At 41.6% G+C, this 20,222-nt stretch overlaps 1 protein-coding gene across 1 annotated transcript in view; it reads right to left on the reverse strand.

The window, feature by feature from the left end:
• col4a1 (collagen, type IV, alpha 1) overlaps window positions 1-20,222 on the reverse strand; it is an 88,325-nt gene that overhangs the window by 8,717 nt on the left and 59,386 nt on the right. The window contains exons 31-49 of the mRNA XM_063006605.1: window positions 18,468-18,581; window positions 18,191-18,358; window positions 17,784-17,873; window positions 17,479-17,631; window positions 17,287-17,385; window positions 17,113-17,202; window positions 16,803-16,942; window positions 14,475-14,601; window positions 11,257-11,337; window positions 9,405-9,503; window positions 9,252-9,302; window positions 6,601-6,786; window positions 6,112-6,245; window positions 5,955-6,027; window positions 3,777-3,848; window positions 2,910-3,038; window positions 2,711-2,809; window positions 2,387-2,599; window positions 2,100-2,277 (exon numbers count right to left, since the gene is read on the reverse strand). Coding sequence (XP_062862675.1) covers window positions 2,100-2,277; window positions 2,387-2,599; window positions 2,711-2,809; window positions 2,910-3,038; window positions 3,777-3,848; window positions 5,955-6,027; window positions 6,112-6,245; window positions 6,601-6,786; window positions 9,252-9,302; window positions 9,405-9,503; window positions 11,257-11,337; window positions 14,475-14,601; window positions 16,803-16,942; window positions 17,113-17,202; window positions 17,287-17,385; window positions 17,479-17,631; window positions 17,784-17,873; window positions 18,191-18,358; window positions 18,468-18,581 — 2,296 coding nt within the window. The remainder of the gene's footprint in view (window positions 1-2,099; window positions 2,278-2,386; window positions 2,600-2,710; window positions 2,810-2,909; window positions 3,039-3,776; window positions 3,849-5,954; window positions 6,028-6,111; window positions 6,246-6,600; window positions 6,787-9,251; window positions 9,303-9,404; window positions 9,504-11,256; window positions 11,338-14,474; window positions 14,602-16,802; window positions 16,943-17,112; window positions 17,203-17,286; window positions 17,386-17,478; window positions 17,632-17,783; window positions 17,874-18,190; window positions 18,359-18,467; window positions 18,582-20,222) is intronic.

Here is a 20,222-nt window from a genome sequence, read left to right on the forward strand (position 1 = left end):
CATGGATTACTGGAACCATGTCCTATGGTCTGATGAGACCAAGATTAATTTGTTTGGTTCAGATGGTCTCAAGCATGTGTGGCGGCAATCAGGTGAGGAGTACAAAGATAAGTGTGTCATGCCTACAGTCAAGCATGGTGGTGGGAATGCCATGGTCTGGGGCTGCATGAGTGCAGCAGGTGTTGGGGAGTTACATTTCATTGAGGGACACATGAACTCCAATATGTACTGTGAAATACTGAAGCAGAGCATGATCCCCTCCCTCCGGAAACTGGGTCGCAGGGCAGTGTTCCAGCATGATAATGACCCCAAACACACCTCTAAGACGACCACTGCTTTATTGAAGAGGCTGAGGGTAAAGGTGATGGACTGGCCAAGCATGTCTCCAGACCTAAACCCAATAGAACATCTTTGGGGCATCCTCAAGCGGAAGGTGGAGGAGCACAAAGTCTCGAATATCCGCCAGCTCCGTGATGTCGTCATGGAGGAGTGGAAAAGCATTCCAGTGGCAACCTGTGAAGCTCTGGTAAACTCCATGCCCAGGAGAGTTAAGGCAGTTCTGGGAAATAATGGTGGCCACACAAAATATTGACACTTCAGGAACTTTCACTAAGGGGTGTACTCACTTTTGTTGCCGGTGGTTTAGACATTAATGGCTGTATATTGAGTTATTTTGAGGGAAGAATAAATTTACACTGTTATATAAGCTGCACACAGACTACTTTTCATTGTGTCAAAGTGTCATTTTGTCAGTGTTGTCCCATGAAAAGATATACTTAAATATCTGCAGAAATGTGAGGGGTGTACTCACTTTTGTGATACACTGTACATATGTTCGGGGTATTGTTAATTAAATGAGTATTACTAAAACTAAATAATGCTCTTAAACAAGGCATGGTGGCTCAGTGGGTAGCACTGTCACCTCACAACAAGCAGTCTGGGTTATTTCTGTGTGGAGTTTGCATGTTCTCCCTGTGTCTGTGTGGGTTTCCTCTAGTTGGACATACTAACATCCCTATAGTCCTTCGGTTTGGACTCTGGCCATGTTATTATTTGAATTAAATTAGCATCCTGCACAGATTTACTGACAAATATACACTGATCAGCCATAACATTACAACCACCTCCTAGTTTCTACACTCACTGTCCATTTTATCAGCTCCACTTACCATATAAAAGCACTTTGTAGTTCTACAATTACTGACTGAAGTCCATCTGTTTCTCTACATACCTTTTTAACCTGATTTCACTCTGTTCTTCAATGGTCAGGACCCCGACATGACCACCACAGAGCAGGTATTATTTAGGTGGTGGATCATTCTCAGCACTGCAGTGACAATGACATGGTGGTGGTGTGTTAGTGTGTGTTGTGCTGGTATGAGTGGATCAGACACAGCAGCGCTCATGGAGTTTTTAAATACCGTGTCCACTCACTGTCCACTCTATTAGACACTCCTACCTAGTTGGTCCACCTTGTAGATGTAAAGTCAGAGATGATCGCTCATCTATTGCTGCTGTTTCAGTTGGTCATCGTCATAGGACGCTGCCCACAGGGTGCTGTTGGCTTGATATTTTTGGTTGGTCGACTATTCTCAGTCCAGCAGTGACAGTGAGGTGTTTAAAAACTTAATCAGCGCTGCTGTGTCTTATCCACTCATACCAGCACAACACACACTAACACACCACCATGTCAGTGTCACTGCAGTGCTGATAATCATCCACCACCCAAATAATACCTACTCTGTAGTGGTCCTGGGAGAGCCCTGATCATTGAAAAACAGCATAAAAGGGGGCTAACAAAGCATGCAGAGAAACAGATGGACTACAGTCAGTAATTGTAGAGCTACAAAGTGCTTCTATATGGTAAGTGGAGCTGATAAAATGGACAGTGAGTGTAGAAACAAGGAGGTGGTTTTAATGTTATGGCTGATCGATGTATGTCAGTGCCTCTACCATGTAGTACGAGTACCTGTTTCCAAAGATGTGTAAAAGTGTGACTTCAAGAAAGAAATAAAATTGTGAATGTTTACAAATATTGCTATAATATTAATTATGTTAATGTGTGATTGCCTCATTTCAGGGCACACAAGTGCACTGACCTGCTAATGAAGGGTTTAATGTTCTCGCCAGTAATGGTTGCCATACTCATAGGCATGGGCTCAGGAGATGTAAGCCAGTAGGAGTAATCGTTACGAGAGGCAAAGTTACACACATTGTTGATGTTGCAGAAGAGAAACGGCATGGTACTAAACTTCCTCAGGCAGCTACCAGCCGTACCTATGGAGCAAAACCAGAGCCTCCTTATTTGGTGGAATATAATAGACATTCTTGAATTTGCTGTAGTGTTGAGTTTAGTTTATTCACATGATGCATCTATAAGACTGACCAAGATCTTGTCCGTGGGATCTCTCATTGCCTTGAACATAGAGGAGGGAGTAGCCATCATAGATTAGTGTGGTGCCTCCTGGACATTGTGGCACATCTGTGGACTGACTGTGCCGTGTTACGAGAAAGCCGTGGTCCATGGAGGCAGGGCCAGGAGGACCAACTTGACCTGGGACACCATCAGGACCTGGGGGGCCTGAGTAACCTCTTGGTCCTGAATGAAACAGAATTGCATGAACGTTATATGAGTGTGTTAACTGGTTAATGCAATGGTGTTAACTGGTTAATGCAATGTAAAAGAACTGAGAAGATGAAGCACATGTACCTGAGGGTCCAGTAAGACCAGGTTCTCCCTTAGCCCCAGGATTGCCATTGTACCCAGGTACTCCATCCTCTCCTTTAATACCCTGTATGCCCGTCATTCCTAAATTTAGGAAGAAACAATCATGCAGTAAAATGTAGTCAGTAATATTTCTGATTTCTGTTTTGCTGCTTAATATATGGGATTAATTAGTGGTTAATACCTTGAAATCCTTTAGGTCCAGGAAAACCGTGTGTGCCAGGTAAACCTTTGGGACCTTGTGGGCCTGGAAAACCAATGTCTCCTTTTATGAATACTTGGGGTCCGGGAGGTCCAGGGGGGCCATCATTACCTAAAGTAATAGATATAAGCATTTAAATTTACAGTATTAGTTACTATACAGCCATAATATGTGCATATTTTTAGATATACAGCACATGTTGAATACTGTATTTATTAACCCAACTAAGGAGTAAACCCATATCATTCCCGGGGGCCGTCATTTTATGTGGACCGCGAGAGCTTCAAAGATGTAGAATTGTCTTAAAATACACTGTAAATCGTACATAAACTGCATCTAGCACAATGCATGCCGATTTTGTGACCCGCAAAGTAACTGCTGCCACTAGATGGCAGTGTTTCCACATCAGAGTTTTCCAACAAGTGATGTTGAGAAATATTTACAGATAATTCCAAACTGTACAGGAAGAGCAAAATTGAAGCAAATTGAAGAAAGTGAACACAAGGTTGTGCTTCAAGAAGGAGTACAATATAAATGTAGATATACATTATAAATATATAGTGTAAATTTGGCATTTTGACACCAAACACAGAATTTAGCCTCCAAGAAAAACAACAAATTGTCCAAGATTGCAATTGCAGACTGCAATCACAGCAGGATATGTTACAATCGGCCCTTTGAGGGCCACCATAATGCTGACGTGGCCCTCTGTGAAAATGAGTTTGACACTCTTGCACTAACCTAAAGGGTGCACAATGAGAGCCAGCAAAGTTTAATAATTAACCTGCTATCATAACTACTAAAACGGGTTATTAACCAAGGAAAAGAGTTTTGCATCACTGCACTAACCTTTAGCGCCAGGGAATCCTCTGTCACCAGACTCACCCTTGAAACCACTTGATCCAGATTCACCATTTATTCCTGAGAAAGACATTATGCAATATAGTTTACTTTTGGACATTACATTCTATAAAAAGCAACAACAGAATGCTAATAAATGCAATACGTGTCATTAAACAGCAGCAAAGCACTTCTTGCCCTGCTTCTGGGAGTAAACACGTTTATTAAACTGCAATTAATATAAGACCTTGCTGAACGTGGAGTTAAAGTAGGGTTTTATCATTTAAGTTACAATCACATCAATACTGGTAGCTATAGATACACCAGTGTAGTATTATCAGATTTAAAATCTCACCACCAAAACCAAACCATTATTGCAGCATTACAATAACTGTAAGTTTAATTTAGCATAAATACACGGGCTTAGATCACATGTTTTTGGTTTACATCAAAGCCTATTTTACACAATGCTGAAAAACTAGCCTTTATGCAGTTATGACCTTTAGTCAGTCTTGAGCAAGGTCCAAGTTTCTGATCCATAAAGAAGAATTGGTATTATAAGCATTTGAAAAAGGCAGACCTTGGTCTTCGTAGATATACTCCATCTCTTCCATAAGCACCAACTGAGTGAGGCAAATGCCATGGCAGTCTGTCCAATTCAGGTATGGATCTCCTTTGATGATGCCACCCTCTTTTCCTGAACCAGCAACCCAAAATATTTAAACTCCTGGACTTGTTTAATTTGAGTGCCATTTGGACCCTGCTCAAGACTGACTTGCACAAACTTGAGGCCTTTTAAATGCGATGCCTAAGATATATCCTTGGAAACACACTCCACGACCGTATCAGAAATGACACCATCCGAGCCAGATGTCAGCAACAACAAATGTTGAGCTGAGATGGTTTGGACACGTGTGTAGACTGGATGAGACCACACCAACCCCTATGGAGAAAACGACCCTCCCAGTGGAGAATCCAACGAACTGCACCAAACAAGTTGAAGTAGATCTAACAAACTTTCAGCTCACTCTTAACCAAGCTAAAACACTCGCCATGGACCGTAAAGCTTGGAGAAACATCACTGAGCAAGCTCAAAATCCTATGGCACCCACAGCAGCGTATTGGTTACGGGATCGACCTCACCCAAACGCTAGTTGGGACCTCATATCAGATCAGATGACCTTTAGATTGTAACATTAACTTTTAGCTAGTTTAAAATGTGGCAGCATAGCGCCAGCTAATCTTCTGAAGCAGTATAGCCCATCTTACACACTTCCATCAATCTGGGGCTAGTCCTCAGGGAATTCCTTATAACATTTTTTCTTTTTCTTATATTGACTCTAAACTAAAAGACATGACCGCATCACATCAGATCCTTAGACTAGCCAGTTATCCAATTACTCGATTGCATTACGTTTTCTCTCTACTGATGCTGATCCCCACTGCTGAGAGTGAGACTGTCACACGCCCCTCCGACACGTGTGCAGTAGCTGACTGCATCTTTTCACCTGCACGAGGCGAGTTCGTATGCGGATCAGCTTTGTGTACAGAGAGATACACCCTGATCACATTATCCCTCAACTCTGTGCAGGCGACATGAATAAGCCAACCGATGGGTTCGAAATGTCAGCTCTGGTGTGCTAGCGTGTTTTACTGCTGCACCACCTGAGCGCAGACCTAAATATACCTTTGACAAAGCCTAGTGTCCTTAGCCTATTTAATCATTGTTAAATATATTAATATTTAATACTCTTTTAATTCTCCTGTCATGTTTATAAGCACTCTGAACAACCCTATGTACAAAGTTGTTCTCAACAACAAGGAACATGTTCTTAATGGTCAACAACTCTAACCAGTTTATTACCAGAAAAATAAAATAAAATATTAAATTCATTATAATTTTAGTTTTATTTTGAAATACAGTCAAATGCATCATCATGGGATATTTAATTTAATTAATTAGTGTCTGATTCATTGAGCGAAAGGCAGGAAACACCCTGGACAGGTTGCCAGTCCATCACAGGGCAGACACACACATATTCACACACAAACACACACAAACATTTTTTAGTAGCTCCAATTGGACTTGTGGGTGGAAACAAGAAGAACATGCTACTGAAAATGAAACTCCACACTGCCAGCAAGAAAAACAAACCCAGGCTCTTTAACCATCAGTATTATTCTTACCCTTGAAGCCTTGAACACCCTGAGGTCCCATCTCACCCTTTAATCCGTCATAACCTGGTAAGCCGGGCTCACCCTAAATAATACACACATACACAATTATATAACAACAGTGTCCCATTAAATTGTTATAATAAATTGTGTTATCAGTTTTACTTACATAAGGTCCAGTGAAACCCTTATCGCCTTTAAAACCCTGAGTACCCTGTGGGCCTGAAAAACCTTTGTCACCCGTCTGTCCTTTGGCTCCTGAACCTCCTGGACTCCCTGGTGCACCAGGAGCACCAATCTGCCCTGCAAATATGAAAGTGGAACACAATGTTCACTACTTGTAATAAAAAAGTTGTGTTAAAGACAGAAACACACCCTGCACAGGGCCCTAGTTCATTACAGAGCATCATACCTCATAGCAATTTAAACTAGTCATGTACCTTCTGTTTTGGGGAGGCAAGGTTTAAACTCAGGTCCCCATGCCCCACCCATAATACCAGTTGTGGCAACACACTGAACTCACTTCTATATTCTAGTTCTAGTATTACTACACATAAATAGCTTCATGGTTTATGTATGTGGCCAAAATTATTAAGAACCACTACCTTTTTGGACAGCTAAATATGTCAGTACATCATTGTAAAGAATTACAATTAACCTGTCTCTCCTGGCGCTCCTTGAGCTCCATTGTCTCCTTTAGGACCCTCCATGGATGACCCTGGTAGTCCTCTTTCTCCAGGTTGACCTTGACTGCCCTGGAAGCCTGGCAAGCCTTTATCTCCTTTGGTTCCAGGAACACCTGGGCTTCCAGGCATGCCAGGGGGACTCGCCTTACCTTTTTCACCTGAGCAAGAAAAATAAGTATATTACTACAGTAGTATATCTGGGAAATTTGGCCTGGTAAATCACTGAATGGATGACTTGGCTGATTTTACAGATTCTTTAGCTAGGCTCTGGCTCTTTATGCTACAACAGATGAGCTTGTTGGACATTCCATTACAAAAACAACTGGTATTAAAATAAAGTGATTTGTGCTTCTTTAAACCATGTCTTTATGGACATTTATTTGTGCACATGGGCACAGTCATGCAGGAACACAAAATGACCTGGTAGCAACTATTGTGACCAGAACACATGAATTCAATAATTAGAATGGGTGTCCCAATATTTTTGTCCATATAGTGTAGGTAACAAATAATGCTATCATTATTTAATATAAAAGAGCCAGGTTTCTTCGAATCTTGGTGTTTTGTAGAGAACCGACCCACATTTCCACCAGTTTTTAGGAGCCAAGTCTGCGTCATCAACGGTGGGTGTTACACAACAAAAGTGAAGACTAGTAACATGATGGCGTAGCGTGTAGATTATGTGCGAGCACTTGTGCTGTTGTTACAGATGTTCGTTTTTATGCAAAAAGCATCACTCAACTATTGTTGATAAGAGAATGTAGATGTGTTTGTCGCTGTTGTGGTTTTCTTTAGTTCTCTGATGTGAGAAGCGTTTTGCACTTCGCTCTCACTGCGACCTTTGGTGCAAATAGCCGATTTGCTTAGCACTCGGCTTGAGCGATAGAACATCACTAAAGTTCCACGACATGAACATCCATCTGTGTAAAATAACCATCAAATCCAGTCTAAAAGCTCCACATGTATCTGTGTTTAGCTGGATTTACTTCACGTGTGGTGTTTATGCAGCTCGGGGTTCTGAGTCCACAAAATCTTCACCTAAAAAAGGCTTATCGTGGTTTAATGTAGTAAAAGTACGACACAGGAAGACTTAAAATTAATCGGTCGGTGTTTTAGTACAACAAGCCACGTTACACTTTATTTTTCATGTTAGGAGTTGTTCGTACTGTCCAGGTCACTTTTACCAGGTCATATCACACAGTTCATCTCTTTAAAAATATCAGCAAATATCAGCGTAAAACTGGCTCAAAATTTAATCAGGTGAATTTAATCAGCCATAACATTAAAACCACCTCCTTGTTTCTACACTTACTGTCCATTTTTTCAACTCCACTTACCATATAGAAGCACTTTGTAGTTCTACATTTACTGACTGTAGTCCATCTGTTTCTCTACATGCTTTTTTAGCCTTCTTTCACCCTGTTCTTCAATGGTCAGGACCCCCACAGGACCACCACAGAGCAGTTATTATTTAAATGGTGGATCATTCTCAGCACTGCAGTGACACTGACATGTCGTGTGTTAGTGTGTGTTGTGCTGGTATGAGTGGATCAGTGGATCACTCCTACCTAGTTGGTCCACCTTGTAGATGTAAAGTCAGAGACGATCGCTCATCTATTGCTGCTGTTTGAGTTGGTCATCTTCTAGACCTTCATTAGTGGTCACAGGATGCTGCCCACAAGGTGCTGTTGGCTAAATATTTTTGGTTGGTGGACTATTCTCAGTCCAGCAGTAACAGTGAGGTGTTTAAAAACTCCATCAGCGCTGCTATGTCTTATCCACTCATACCAACACAACGCACACTAACACACCACCACCATGTCAGTGTCACTGCAGTGCTGAGAATGATCCACCACCCAAATAATACCTACTCTGTAGTGGTCCTGTGGGGGTCCTGACCATTGAAGAACAGCATGAAAGGGGGCTAACAAAGCATGCAGAAAAACAGATGGACTACAGTCAGTTATTGTAGAACTACAAAGTGCTTCTATATGGTAAGTGGGGCTGATAAAATTGACAATGAGTGTAGAAACAAGGAGGTGGTTTTAATGTTATGGCTGATCGGTGTATAATGTTATAATGTCTCATGTGAAAGCGTCCAAACCTCTACACTTTGACACACCTACAGATGACGTCACGGTTCGCACTGAAAAACCAAGTATTTTGTGGTGCCAGATTAGAATGCTAGTTTGCTGTCTGAAACCTCTTTTTTTCGGTGGAAACACACGGAACCGGTTCAAAATCAAGTTCGCGAACCGGAACGGAGCCGAATCCTCGTCGGTGGAAAAGGGGTATGTGTTCTCCAGGCCTGGTTCTGAAGGCATTTTGGGGGAACATGTACTGCCATCTAGATTATGTTGTTTTTATCAAGACAATGCCAAGCCACATTCTGCATGTTGCAACTACATGGCCTTGTAATAAGAGAGTGCAGGTGCTTACTGGTCTGCCTGCAGTCCAGAACTTGTCTGCCATTGAAAATGTGTGAAAAGCAATACACAACATCAAAATGTTGGAGCAGATGAAGTTTAAAAGTGTTGCAGCCAGCAAAGAATCAGTGTATATAAACAAAAAGCAATTCATTATACTGTTACAATTTATTGGGGTTGTAGATCATGAGCCTTACCTTTAGATCCTGCATGCCCAGTTGGTCCAGGAAGACCTACACCTGCTATACCTACAAAAAGAAATCAAAAGACAATCCATTTAGTTCTTCATAATGGTCTACATCAACTGTAAGGTTATTTTTCCTGTTATACTACAATGTTTACACACTAACCTGGGTCACCCCTCTCTCCAGAGGATCCTGGAATACCATCTACACCTGGTTGTCCTTTTTCTCCTTGTTGTCCTGGGGCACCCTGTAGACCAGGTTCACCTGTATACAACAACATGTATCATCACCAGTGCTTACTACCAGAGAGGGAATGTGCAAACAAGGCTTAAATCCAGAGTGACAGCATCAAGCATGCCAGATGGGGTGGGAGCCAGTGGTTTACTAGTGCGTTAGACCACTAACCCATCTAAACGCCCATCATTACCTGCTTGGCTTACATACACCGATCAAGTATAACATTATAATAACACCTTCCTAATATTGTGTTGGTCCCTCTTTTGCTGCCAGAACAGCACTGACCCGTCAAGGCATGGACTCCACTAAACCCCTGAAGGTGTGCTGTGGTATCTGGCACCAATATGTTAGCAGCAGAACCTTTAACTCCTGTAAGTTGTGAGGTGGGGCCTCCATTGATCAGACTTGTTTGTCCAGCACATCCCACAGATGCTAGATTGGATTGAGATCAGGGCAATTTGGAGGTCAGGTCAACACCTCAAACTCGTTGTTGTGCTCCTCAAACCATTCCTGAACCATTTCTGCTTTGTGGCAGGGCACATTAGCCTGCTGAAAAAGGCCACATCCATCAGGGAATACTGTTTCCATGAAAGGGTGTACATGGAAACGGTGCTTACAATGCTTAGGTAGGTGGTACGTGTCAAAGTAACATTCACATGGACGGCAGGACCCAAGGTTTCCCAGCAGAACATTGCCCAAAGCATCACACTGCCTCCGCAGGCTTGCCTTTTTCCCCATAGTGCATCCTGGTGCCATGTGTTCCCCAGGTAAGCGATGCACACACACCCGGTCATCCACGTGATGTAAAAGAAATTGTGATTCATCAGACCAGGCCACCTACACAAGTTTAATGTCAAACACAGTCATGGACAATTTTGTATCTCCAATACACCTCACTTGGATGTCTTTGGACTGTGGGAGGAAACCGGAGCACCCGGAGGAAACCCACGCAGAAACGGGGAGAACATGCAAACTCCACACAGAAAGGAGCCGGACAGACCCACCTGGGGATCGAACCTAGGACCTTCTTGTTGTAAGGTGACAGTGCTACCCACTGAGTCAATGTGCTGCCCCAATTAAACCAATCACTGACATGTCAATTGCACAAATGTATGTGGAAGGTGTGAGAGAAATATTTATAAAAAAAAAAAAAAAAAAAAAAAAAAAAAAAAAAAAAAAAAGGTACTACTTAGAAAATGTGGATATGCTTAGGGCATTTTTGCCAGTAGTCATATTCCAAGAATACTGAATGTTACTGGATGTGTACTTGGTGTACGTAATAAGTAGTTCATCAATTGCATCCTATGACGTCCAAAACCCAGTTCTAGCTGATTTAGACCAGCTCCTATGTTAACTGTGGAATCATCCACTGTCCTACAAGGTCACCAACAACAGTATAAAAGTATATTAATTTTTTTCCGTTGATATATCATGCACAGAACCTTTGTGTGAGACTCGGTCTGTGTGATCCTTCTCTGCAGATAAGATTAAAACTCTTTTCTACTCACATGTCTCTGATGTATTTTATTAAGGGGTTTTCCACCACAGAGGGCATTCCAGTAAATTTAACCCAATAGTAATTTAGGCTTAGGGTTTATATCAAGTGGAAATTTTTGTACTACAAATGAGAATAAAAAAATCCAAAATTATTACAAAAGAATTATAAGAAGTGATGTTCTAGCATATCAACAAAAAATAGGAATACAATTAACATGAAGATGTCATAATGTTATAATGCATGTATCCTTTGTCAATATATCTAATCTATGTTTTTACCCACCTGGTCGTCCTTGAAGACCTGGCTGTCCTTGTGACCCAGGATAACCACTGACACCTTTCTCTCCCGGAACCCCAGGGCTACCTGCTCAGAAAGAGTTGCAACAAAGAATTTAGTCATTCACGGTTGAAATAACTGTACAGAGTAATATTAACAGACATGATGATGAGCAAAATTACTTGATTATTAGCTAAATTACTTGATTATTAGCTAACTTACAGGATTAGATAGATAGATAGATAGATAGATAGATAAGATAGATAAGATAGATAAGATAGATAAGATAGATAGATAGATAGATAGATAGATAGATAGATAACTTTATTAATCCCAGAGGGAAAGTCAGTTATTACAGCAGCTCCAGTACAGTAAAGCCAAATGTATTAAAGTACAGAGAATAAAAGTACAAAAGTATAAAAGTACAAGAATTAAGTACACAAGTAATGTTGTACACACTATGTAATTGAATAAATAGAATAAAAATAGTAGTATAGAAGTATCCTGTCATTAAATATTCAGATGAGATATGTAATGTGATATACTAAGCTGTAGTAGTGTTAAATAACAACAGATATGTAGTATAGTCTTTATGAACAGAATGCTAGAACCTGCTCTATGGGTCTGTCCTGAAAGTGGTTTAGTGTTCAATGATGTCCCGAACTAGTGAATTGTTGTACAGCGAGATCGCTGCTGGTATAAACGATCTCCTGTACCGTTCCTTGTTACAGCGGAGCTGGATGAGTCTGTTGCTGAAAGTGCTCCGCTGTCTGACTAACAGGACATGAAGGGGGTGTGATGGGTTGTCAAGTATGGTTGTGAGTTTATTCAGTGACCTCCTTCCAACCACCAACTCGAAACTATCCAGTGAGCAGCCCAAAACTGAGCCAGCCTTCCTGATCAGTTTATTGAGTTTCTTTACATCCCCTGCTCTGAGGCTGCTTCCCCAACACACAGCTGCAAAGAACAAAGCCCCCGCAACAACAGACTGATAAAAGATGGTCAACATTTTGTTGCACACATTAAAGGACCTGAGCTTTCTCAGAAAGTAGAGTCTGCTCATCCCCTTCCTGTACACTGCCTCCGTGTTAGCCCTCCAATCCAGTCTGTTGTCAAGCCAGACACCCAAGTACTTGTACGTGTCCACCAGTTCCACATTTTGACCCATGATGGTGACAGGTCCACTTGTGGTCCTCTCACACCACTCCACGAAGCTGCTCACAAGGTCTCTGTACTCATCCTCCTGTCCATCCCTGATACACCCAACCACCGCAGTCATCAGAAAATTTCAGAGGTCCGACTTGTACTGGAAGTCGGTTGTGTACAAGGTGAAAAGGAAAGGGGAAAGCACAGTTCCCTGTGGTGCTCCAATGTTGCTGATCAGGCAATCAGACTGGCAAGTTCCAAGCTGTACATACTGGGGCCTTTCAGACAAGTAGTCCAAGACCCAGGTGATCATGGTTTTGTCCACTCGCATGTTCTCCATCTTTTCCCCCAGTATGCAAGGTTGAATTGTGTTGAAAGCACTTGAGAAGTCAAAGAAAGTGATTTTCACTGTGGTGCTGATCTGGTCCAAGTGTAAGTGAGCCCTCTGCAGTAAGTAAACCAGTTATTGATGACTTTTAATGATGACTTTTAATAACATAAGATGTTACTGATTCCACTGCAATAGAGAAAGTCACTTGTGTCTTTTTATGTCTGTATAAACTGATTATAATTCTGATGCAATTTAAATGTCCATAATTCCTTCATAAACCTGTATATTTGGCACTGGTCTAAAGAATGTGTTCTCTCTCAGCAACATGGACTGTACTGTCTATAAGACAATATGTTTTCATAGCAGTGTGGCCTTACTGACACACTGATGGTTATGTAAGGTCCAATGGATAAGACCTACAGAAATAGGTGAAAATAAAGGGGAGGAAGCATAAGTGTGGATGCTTCTAGATAGATGTGCTCATGACCATAACCATTAATGATTAACCCTTAAATGGTCGGACTACTAATCCTTCATCATGTTTTGTGTACACCAAGAGAACAATACAGTACTGTGTTCTTGACCTCAACAGTAAGAGTGTCCAATGATGTTATGCATCCAATTTGATTGTATAATTTCTTCTTGTCCCATTAAAGGTAAATTTACTGCACTGTAAAAATCGGCCAGTGTGGGTGTTGTGTGTGTTACCCAAACACATTCCTAACACATTCCTTTACCATTACCGATGCTGGATTTCAGAGTTCACGGGTTGCAGAATCATGCCCACCTGCTATGCCACTATGGCCAGGGGCTGTCTCTGTGTTTAGTTGTCTCTGTGCCGGTGCTGGGAAAGCCTTTTATATGTTGGCCTTGTTGTTCTCTTCACCGGAGACTCTTTGGCATTGTGCTGCATGGCATTGATGGTATTTTTTAACACCTGAATGCTCTACCAGTTCATATCAGCATTTTTTGATCTTCTTTATAATGGACTAGCAGTTGTTGTGCCACCTCTTGGCATGATGGCACTCTTGAGCAGAGCCCTACAGACAGATCCACACTTGACATGGGCTGCATCACCCTGCTCCACCCCAGCTTGTACTGAGTTCCTCTCTTTTAGGTTAGATTATTATAGCTGGTGGACTGAGTAGCTAGTGTTGTAATAATAATATTTTCATCTTTTCTCCTTATCTTTCTACTTTCCTTTGTGGTATGAGTTTTGATGGGGGCTCATCACTGTTGCCCCTGTGGGGCAAACACATGGCCACCTGAGTTTTCTGTCATTCGCTGGGGACAGCATAGACTCATGTCTCTGTGTGGTGAGCACCCCTCTGAGGTGCCTCTCTTTTCAGTTGGCTTCTTTTGTTACTTTTGTTACCTTTACTTTGTCATTTCCCCCCTTAGTTTAGTTTGTGCCTCTTTTTTGACAACGTTGTTCTACCTTGAGTAAGCATCCTACATATTGGGTTCAGTCTCCGCTGTTTACGCTTGCTGTTTGAGTGGCAGGGCGCAATCCGCCCCATTAAAAATAAGAATGATCTTTTTCCTCTTCGCTAAAAGAACTCAACCATTGCTTACACCATAAGACAAGATCTCACATTTTTACTTTATGTTAGTCCTTATTAAATTAGTTTTACTATTTTTTATAGTTGTGTCACAAAAGTGTTCTTGCTGTACATTTCATCATATGAGCAAGTCATTGATACTAATGGATCATCCAAAATAAGAGGAATGAAGTAATAGCACTTGCCTTGATTTCCAATTGGGCCAAGGTCTCCTTTCACACCTGGTGTCCCAGGGGCTCCTGGGACTCCCATGGAACCTTTCTGTCCTTTTACTCCAAGATCTCCAGGTAAACCAGGTGGTCCCAATTCACCCTGTGTATAGGATATTGTAAAGCACATGTGTCAAACTCAAAGGCCAGCCAGAGCTTCAAAGACGTATGATTGTCTTAAAATACACTGTAAAATTGTACATAAACTGCAAACTGCATCTAGGGACGTTCTAGCCTAGTGGTTAAGGTACTGGACAAGTAATCGTAAGGTCACTGGTTCAAGCCCCACCACTGCCAGGTTGCTGCTGTTGGGCCCTTGAGAAAGGCCCTTAACCCTCAATTGCTTAGACTGTATACTGTCACTATACTGTAAGTCGCTTTGGATAAAGGCGTCTGCTAAATGCCGAAAATGTAAATCTCCCACAATGCACGCCAATTTTGTGATCCCACCACTAGATGGCGTTGTTTCTACTGTACATCAGTGTTTAACTGAGGCGGTTTTTCAACAAGTGATGTTGAGAAATATTTACAAATAATCTCAAATGTCCAAGTAGAGAAAATTGAAGCAGAAGGAAGGTAATTTAATGAAAGATGGGAAAGTGAATACAAGTTTGAAACCGGTATGTCTCTTGTGTTATGAGGCTGTGTCTGTGGTAAAAGAGTACAATATAAATGTAGATATACATTATAAATATACAGTATAAATTTGGCATTTTGACACCAAATACAGAATTTAGCCTCCAGGTAAAACAACAAATTGTCCAAGAATTAAAAGACAGACTGCAATCACAGCAGGATTCGTTACAATCGGCCCTTTGAGGGCCACCAGAATGCTGACATGGCCCTCTGTGAAAATAAGTTTGACACCCCTGTTGTAAGGTATGCCATTACAATTAGTGATCAACTGTAATTCAATTTCATCTAATTTCTTTCTAACCTCTTTAATGCATTTAAAGTAAAAGGTCTGTTTTTAGCCATTGTCCACTATGAAATGGGTACCATCACATTTGTCTGTCTTGAACCAGTTAAGAATAAGTATTAAGGTATAAACGTATTAAATGTTGTGTTCAGCACTGTTTTCTAAATAAACTGCTCAGGAAAGCGCAGCGACAAGCTAAGCGGCTTCGCCACACTTCATAAAAAACTATGGCACAGCCAGCACAAAAGCCGTTTTCCAGCTTCTTTTTTGAAAGTGCCCTAAGACTCTCAGCTTCTGGCTTCACACTTGTCAAAGGAGGAGTCTGCTAGCCTGCGGCCTTTAGCAGCCAGCCAGAGTGGAGTGCAGCAGACAGACGTCAAAAGATTACACAGGGAATTTAGGAATATGCAAAATGGGTACTAAAGGGGAATGTATAGAATGATCATCAGCGTTGAAAATAAAACTTGGGCACATTATCCCTTTTGAAAAAAAAACATCTAAAGGTAATTAAGTTTTTCAATGTGTAGTCAATTTGTCTTCTGCTGCTGGGGGATACCTGATTGCAGTCAAGGTGGGTATATTGCTGCTCACTCCTCCTCTGACCCGTGCACAGCCCTTTGCGGAACCCTTTTTCACCCATGCACTCTGCACAGGCGCCTCTCTATCTGCCAATTAGGGTCCTTACAGAGTGTTTGAAGACCCCACCCACATAGTCCGGTCATCCCACCCAAGCAGAATAGTGTCTGCAGGAGGGGTTCAGAATTTCAGCGCTGGTGTGCTAGTGGAATATCTTGCAGCACCTGGGCACCAAGTAATATTTTTTTAAACATCAGTTGAAGTTAAATAGTAGAACATGGCTCAGTTGCTGAATGAGTTTGACAGTGAGTCAAGTTGGAGTAGTGTCCTTTCTGCACTGCCATTTTTGGTCATCAGTTTTGGTGATCTGGGGCTCATTAGCATTAATTCGCTTTAGGTGGGAGTCGTACTATATATCAGTTTCTCTTTCATATTCATGCCAGTTCATCTGTCTGGTAAACCTGCTTTTTTCTGGGATGGTGATGGCAATTTGGGAGTGTCACGTTTGGAACAGTCCTAGAAGATCGTGTTGCCCCAGAGGTGGTGTGACGACACATTTTTTAAAGTGGTCTGTGCATAGTTGCACCAGTTTATGGTAGTGGGCTTAGAACTAGTGTTTTGCCATACATGGCTCATGTTTAGGGTTTCCTAACCTTCCTTTTTTTCAGAAAACTAAGCAGTACACAGTATTATTATACCTTGCTCAAGCATATTGCAATTGGGTTCTTTTTCTATTCTTACAGGTGTTGGGCTTCACTTCATGCTTCAGTAGAAGAAAGGCACAACCTGCCCAATCACAGATAATTTACCTTAGCTCCAGGTACACCAGGAATTCCTATTCCTGCAGCACCCGACGCTCCCTTTTCGCCTTTTACTCCTTCTTCACCCTTAATCCCGGAATGACCAGGTGAGCCACCAATACCTTTAGAGCCTTTTAGTCCAGGATCCCCTGCAAATACACAAGTAAATAGGTACTTAGTTGCTTCAGGGGAGCAGTTGGTTGCTAATACTGTATGTATCTGTGTTTATTTGAGTCACTAAAATCAAAATCAATTTATGTACCCCCGTAAAGTGAAATGATTAAAACCTTAGAGAAAGTGAAGAGAATTGTGTTGTTACCTGGAAGTCCCATTTCTCCTATGCTGCCTTTTGTTCCAGATGGTCCATATGGTCCTGGATCTCCAGTAACTCCTGGGTCACCCTTTTCACCTAGGACATAGATTAACACATTGTGGAAACATTCTGAATGGTGAACAGTAAAACAAATACATTAACAATTGACAGAAACTTTACCTGGTTTGCCTGGAGAACCCGGCATTCCAGATTTTCCTGGCATTCCAGTATCTCCAGGGAGTCCAGCAGTCCCCCTCTCTCCTGTAAGGCCAGCCTCACCTGTAGGAGATCATAGCGCTCAGTTACTTACCCAATATATTTGTTATGCAAGGTCTTTTTTATTTTTATTTATTTTTTATTCAAGTTTCCAACCTCTGTTTCCACTATCTCCTTTCTCTCCTTTCATATGTTCCATGTCCACTTCAGTCATATTACCAGGTGGGCCTTGAAGACCCTGTTCTCCTCTTTCACCTTTGGGCCCCTGTTTACCAGAATCTCCTTTAAACCCAAGCAAACCAGGGTCACCTGCCAGAGACAAAATAGAAATATATATCAATTACACACATGTATATACAAGTTACTATATTTGTATTATACCACCCCTACTAATGTACCAGTATTGCAGTTATCCCTGTAGGGACATATAGTCTTATTAAAGTAAGTGTTGAATTCTCTACCTCTTGGCCCACTGGTTCCAGGGGGTCCTTGAGAACCTTGGAATCCAGGTGACCCAGGAACTCCAATCACTCCCATATCTCCCTTGTGTCCTAGGGGAAAAATCCAAAATCCATTAGTAATAGTAAACATAATCTCCAACCAATGTCTTACAACACAGATTTGACAGCACTGAATGCTATATAAAAGTATGTTGACTCCTGACCATGCAGTTATTGGATACCCCATTTACAACCTTATGGTGTTACCACTATCCCATCCCCTCCCCTCCCTAGCAGCTATGACAGCCTCTATTTTTTGGAAAGGCTTTCTACAAGATTTTGGGTTTTGTCTGCAGGAATTTGTGCCAGTGTGTTCAAAAAAACATGCAAATAGTCATGCACTTTTTGCAATTAACGTTAGCTCTTACCTCTCACCCCAGGACGTCCATCTTCTCCAGGTTGTCCTGGTTGCCCTGGGAAACCCTTGGGCCCTGGTGACCCAGGAAACCCAGGAATGCCTTTTTCACCCTGAGGACCTGGCATTGCTGGACCTGGAACACCTGCAGGACCCTTCTCTCCTTTTTCACCAGGTAAACCTTCAATTTAACAAATATCAGCTATCAGTGTATTTGTGTGTCTCTACTTATGGATTGTATATTGCCAGGAACATACAGCATAAAAGCTGCTATTTGACTAGAAACTTACCAAAAGGACCAGGATCTCCAGTGGGTCCCATTGGTCCGGGGGCACCAGGCTGACCAGGTCCTGGGGGTCCAGGTGGCCCTGCATAACCTTGAAGTCCAGGAGGTCCTGAGTCACCTGAAAGATAGACGTCAGAACTGACTGGTATTGTAATATGTTTAAGGGTAAACAAATCCCAGGTACCCATGACAAGCAGAATTTGTGTCCAGGCTAGCAGGCCAAACAACCAAAGATAACATAAGCTTCCTAATAACTTCCCAGGGTTCTTTCTGTGTGGACTTTACATGTTGTGTCCATGTGGGTTTCCTCCAGGTGCTCTGGTTTTCTCCCACAAGTCCAAAGACATGCAATCAGGCTAACTGGAGCTACTAAAAACAGCTCTAAGAGTGAGTCCTGTAATAGACTGGCAAACTGTCCAAAACCTAATGGATAAGACACTAGGCAATTCAAATAATGTACTTTATCAGTCATTTACTTATAAATAAGGTGCATATTTAATTTACACTAGTTTTTATTAAACAGACTGGGCAATCAAGAAATGGGTCTAGACAAGAAAACTGGAAGATTTATTTTCACATTGGTGTCCACCAGAGATGTCGCACGTAAGTCGCACACACAGCGACTTCAGACTTGACTCGGACTCATTTCAAATGACTCGGACTCGACTCATGACTCGCAAAGAAATGACTAGTAATCAACGTCGCTAGTCGCTAGCGTCAGCATGTGTTAACATTAGTTACATATGACAGTTATATATATATATATATATATATATATATATATATATATATAATAAATATTCTGCTCTCTAATAACGCTCTGGCCGTCTTAACCCGCAACGCACGCAATGGGTAAATGTTACAGCCAGCTACAGGTGTAGTGATGAAGCATCGCTCCCAACTCCCTACACAGTCTGAAGTTCACTTCATTTGAACATTTTCGTTACCTTGGAATCTCACTTAAAATGGTGGAATACCCTGCGTAGTGCACTTCACAAGAACAACTGGGGTAAATGGAACGCTCCTACAGAATTGGTGCTAATGGTTGAAAGAACCGCTTTCTGAACCAATCAGACCTTCTGATTTTAATTTTTAGTAACAAATGCTGTTATTTGCATTTATTCAGTTTGCATCACACAGATGATGTGTCAGTGAAATGCTTGATTTTTTTTCTAACGAGTTAGTGTTTTACTTCACAACCGGGAAAAGTTTGGAGGTTTTTAATTATATAAAAGCACACGTACAAAATAACGGATTATAATGGGACAACACATGGGTTTAAATTTAATAGCATCTGGAAGAACATAAGCTAAGGTAAGCAGTGGTGATGATTTTTTTTTGCTGTGTCTGGGATTTTGGCCGCTGTGCCGTGGTTTATCATGCGCTTTTGTTCTGCAATGAAAACAAAACATCAGTTTAAGCTTTTAACTGGGACCTTCTTGTTACGGAAATTACATTCATTTGCACAATGACTAGGAAAGTAAAGGCACTGAGTGAAATGGCAAAATACAGTTGCTAATCTGTTGTTGCTTTTTATCTGAACTTACATATTGTTTGTTTATTTCTACGCTACATTTCCAATATATGTTTTGTGTATATTATATTGACTTGACTTGGACTCTAGTCTAAAGACTGGTGACCTGACTTGGACTCTAGCCTAAAGACTTGTGACTTGACTTGGACTCTAGCCTAAAGACTCGTGACTTGACTTGGACTCTAGCCTAAAGACTCGTGACTTGACTCGGACTCGTATTTTGTG

Source organism: Trichomycterus rosablanca, chromosome 12 (genome assembly GCF_030014385.1).
Source record: "Trichomycterus rosablanca isolate fTriRos1 chromosome 12, fTriRos1.hap1, whole genome shotgun sequence".
Classification (NCBI taxonomy): domain Eukaryota; kingdom Metazoa; phylum Chordata; class Actinopteri; order Siluriformes; family Trichomycteridae; genus Trichomycterus; species Trichomycterus rosablanca.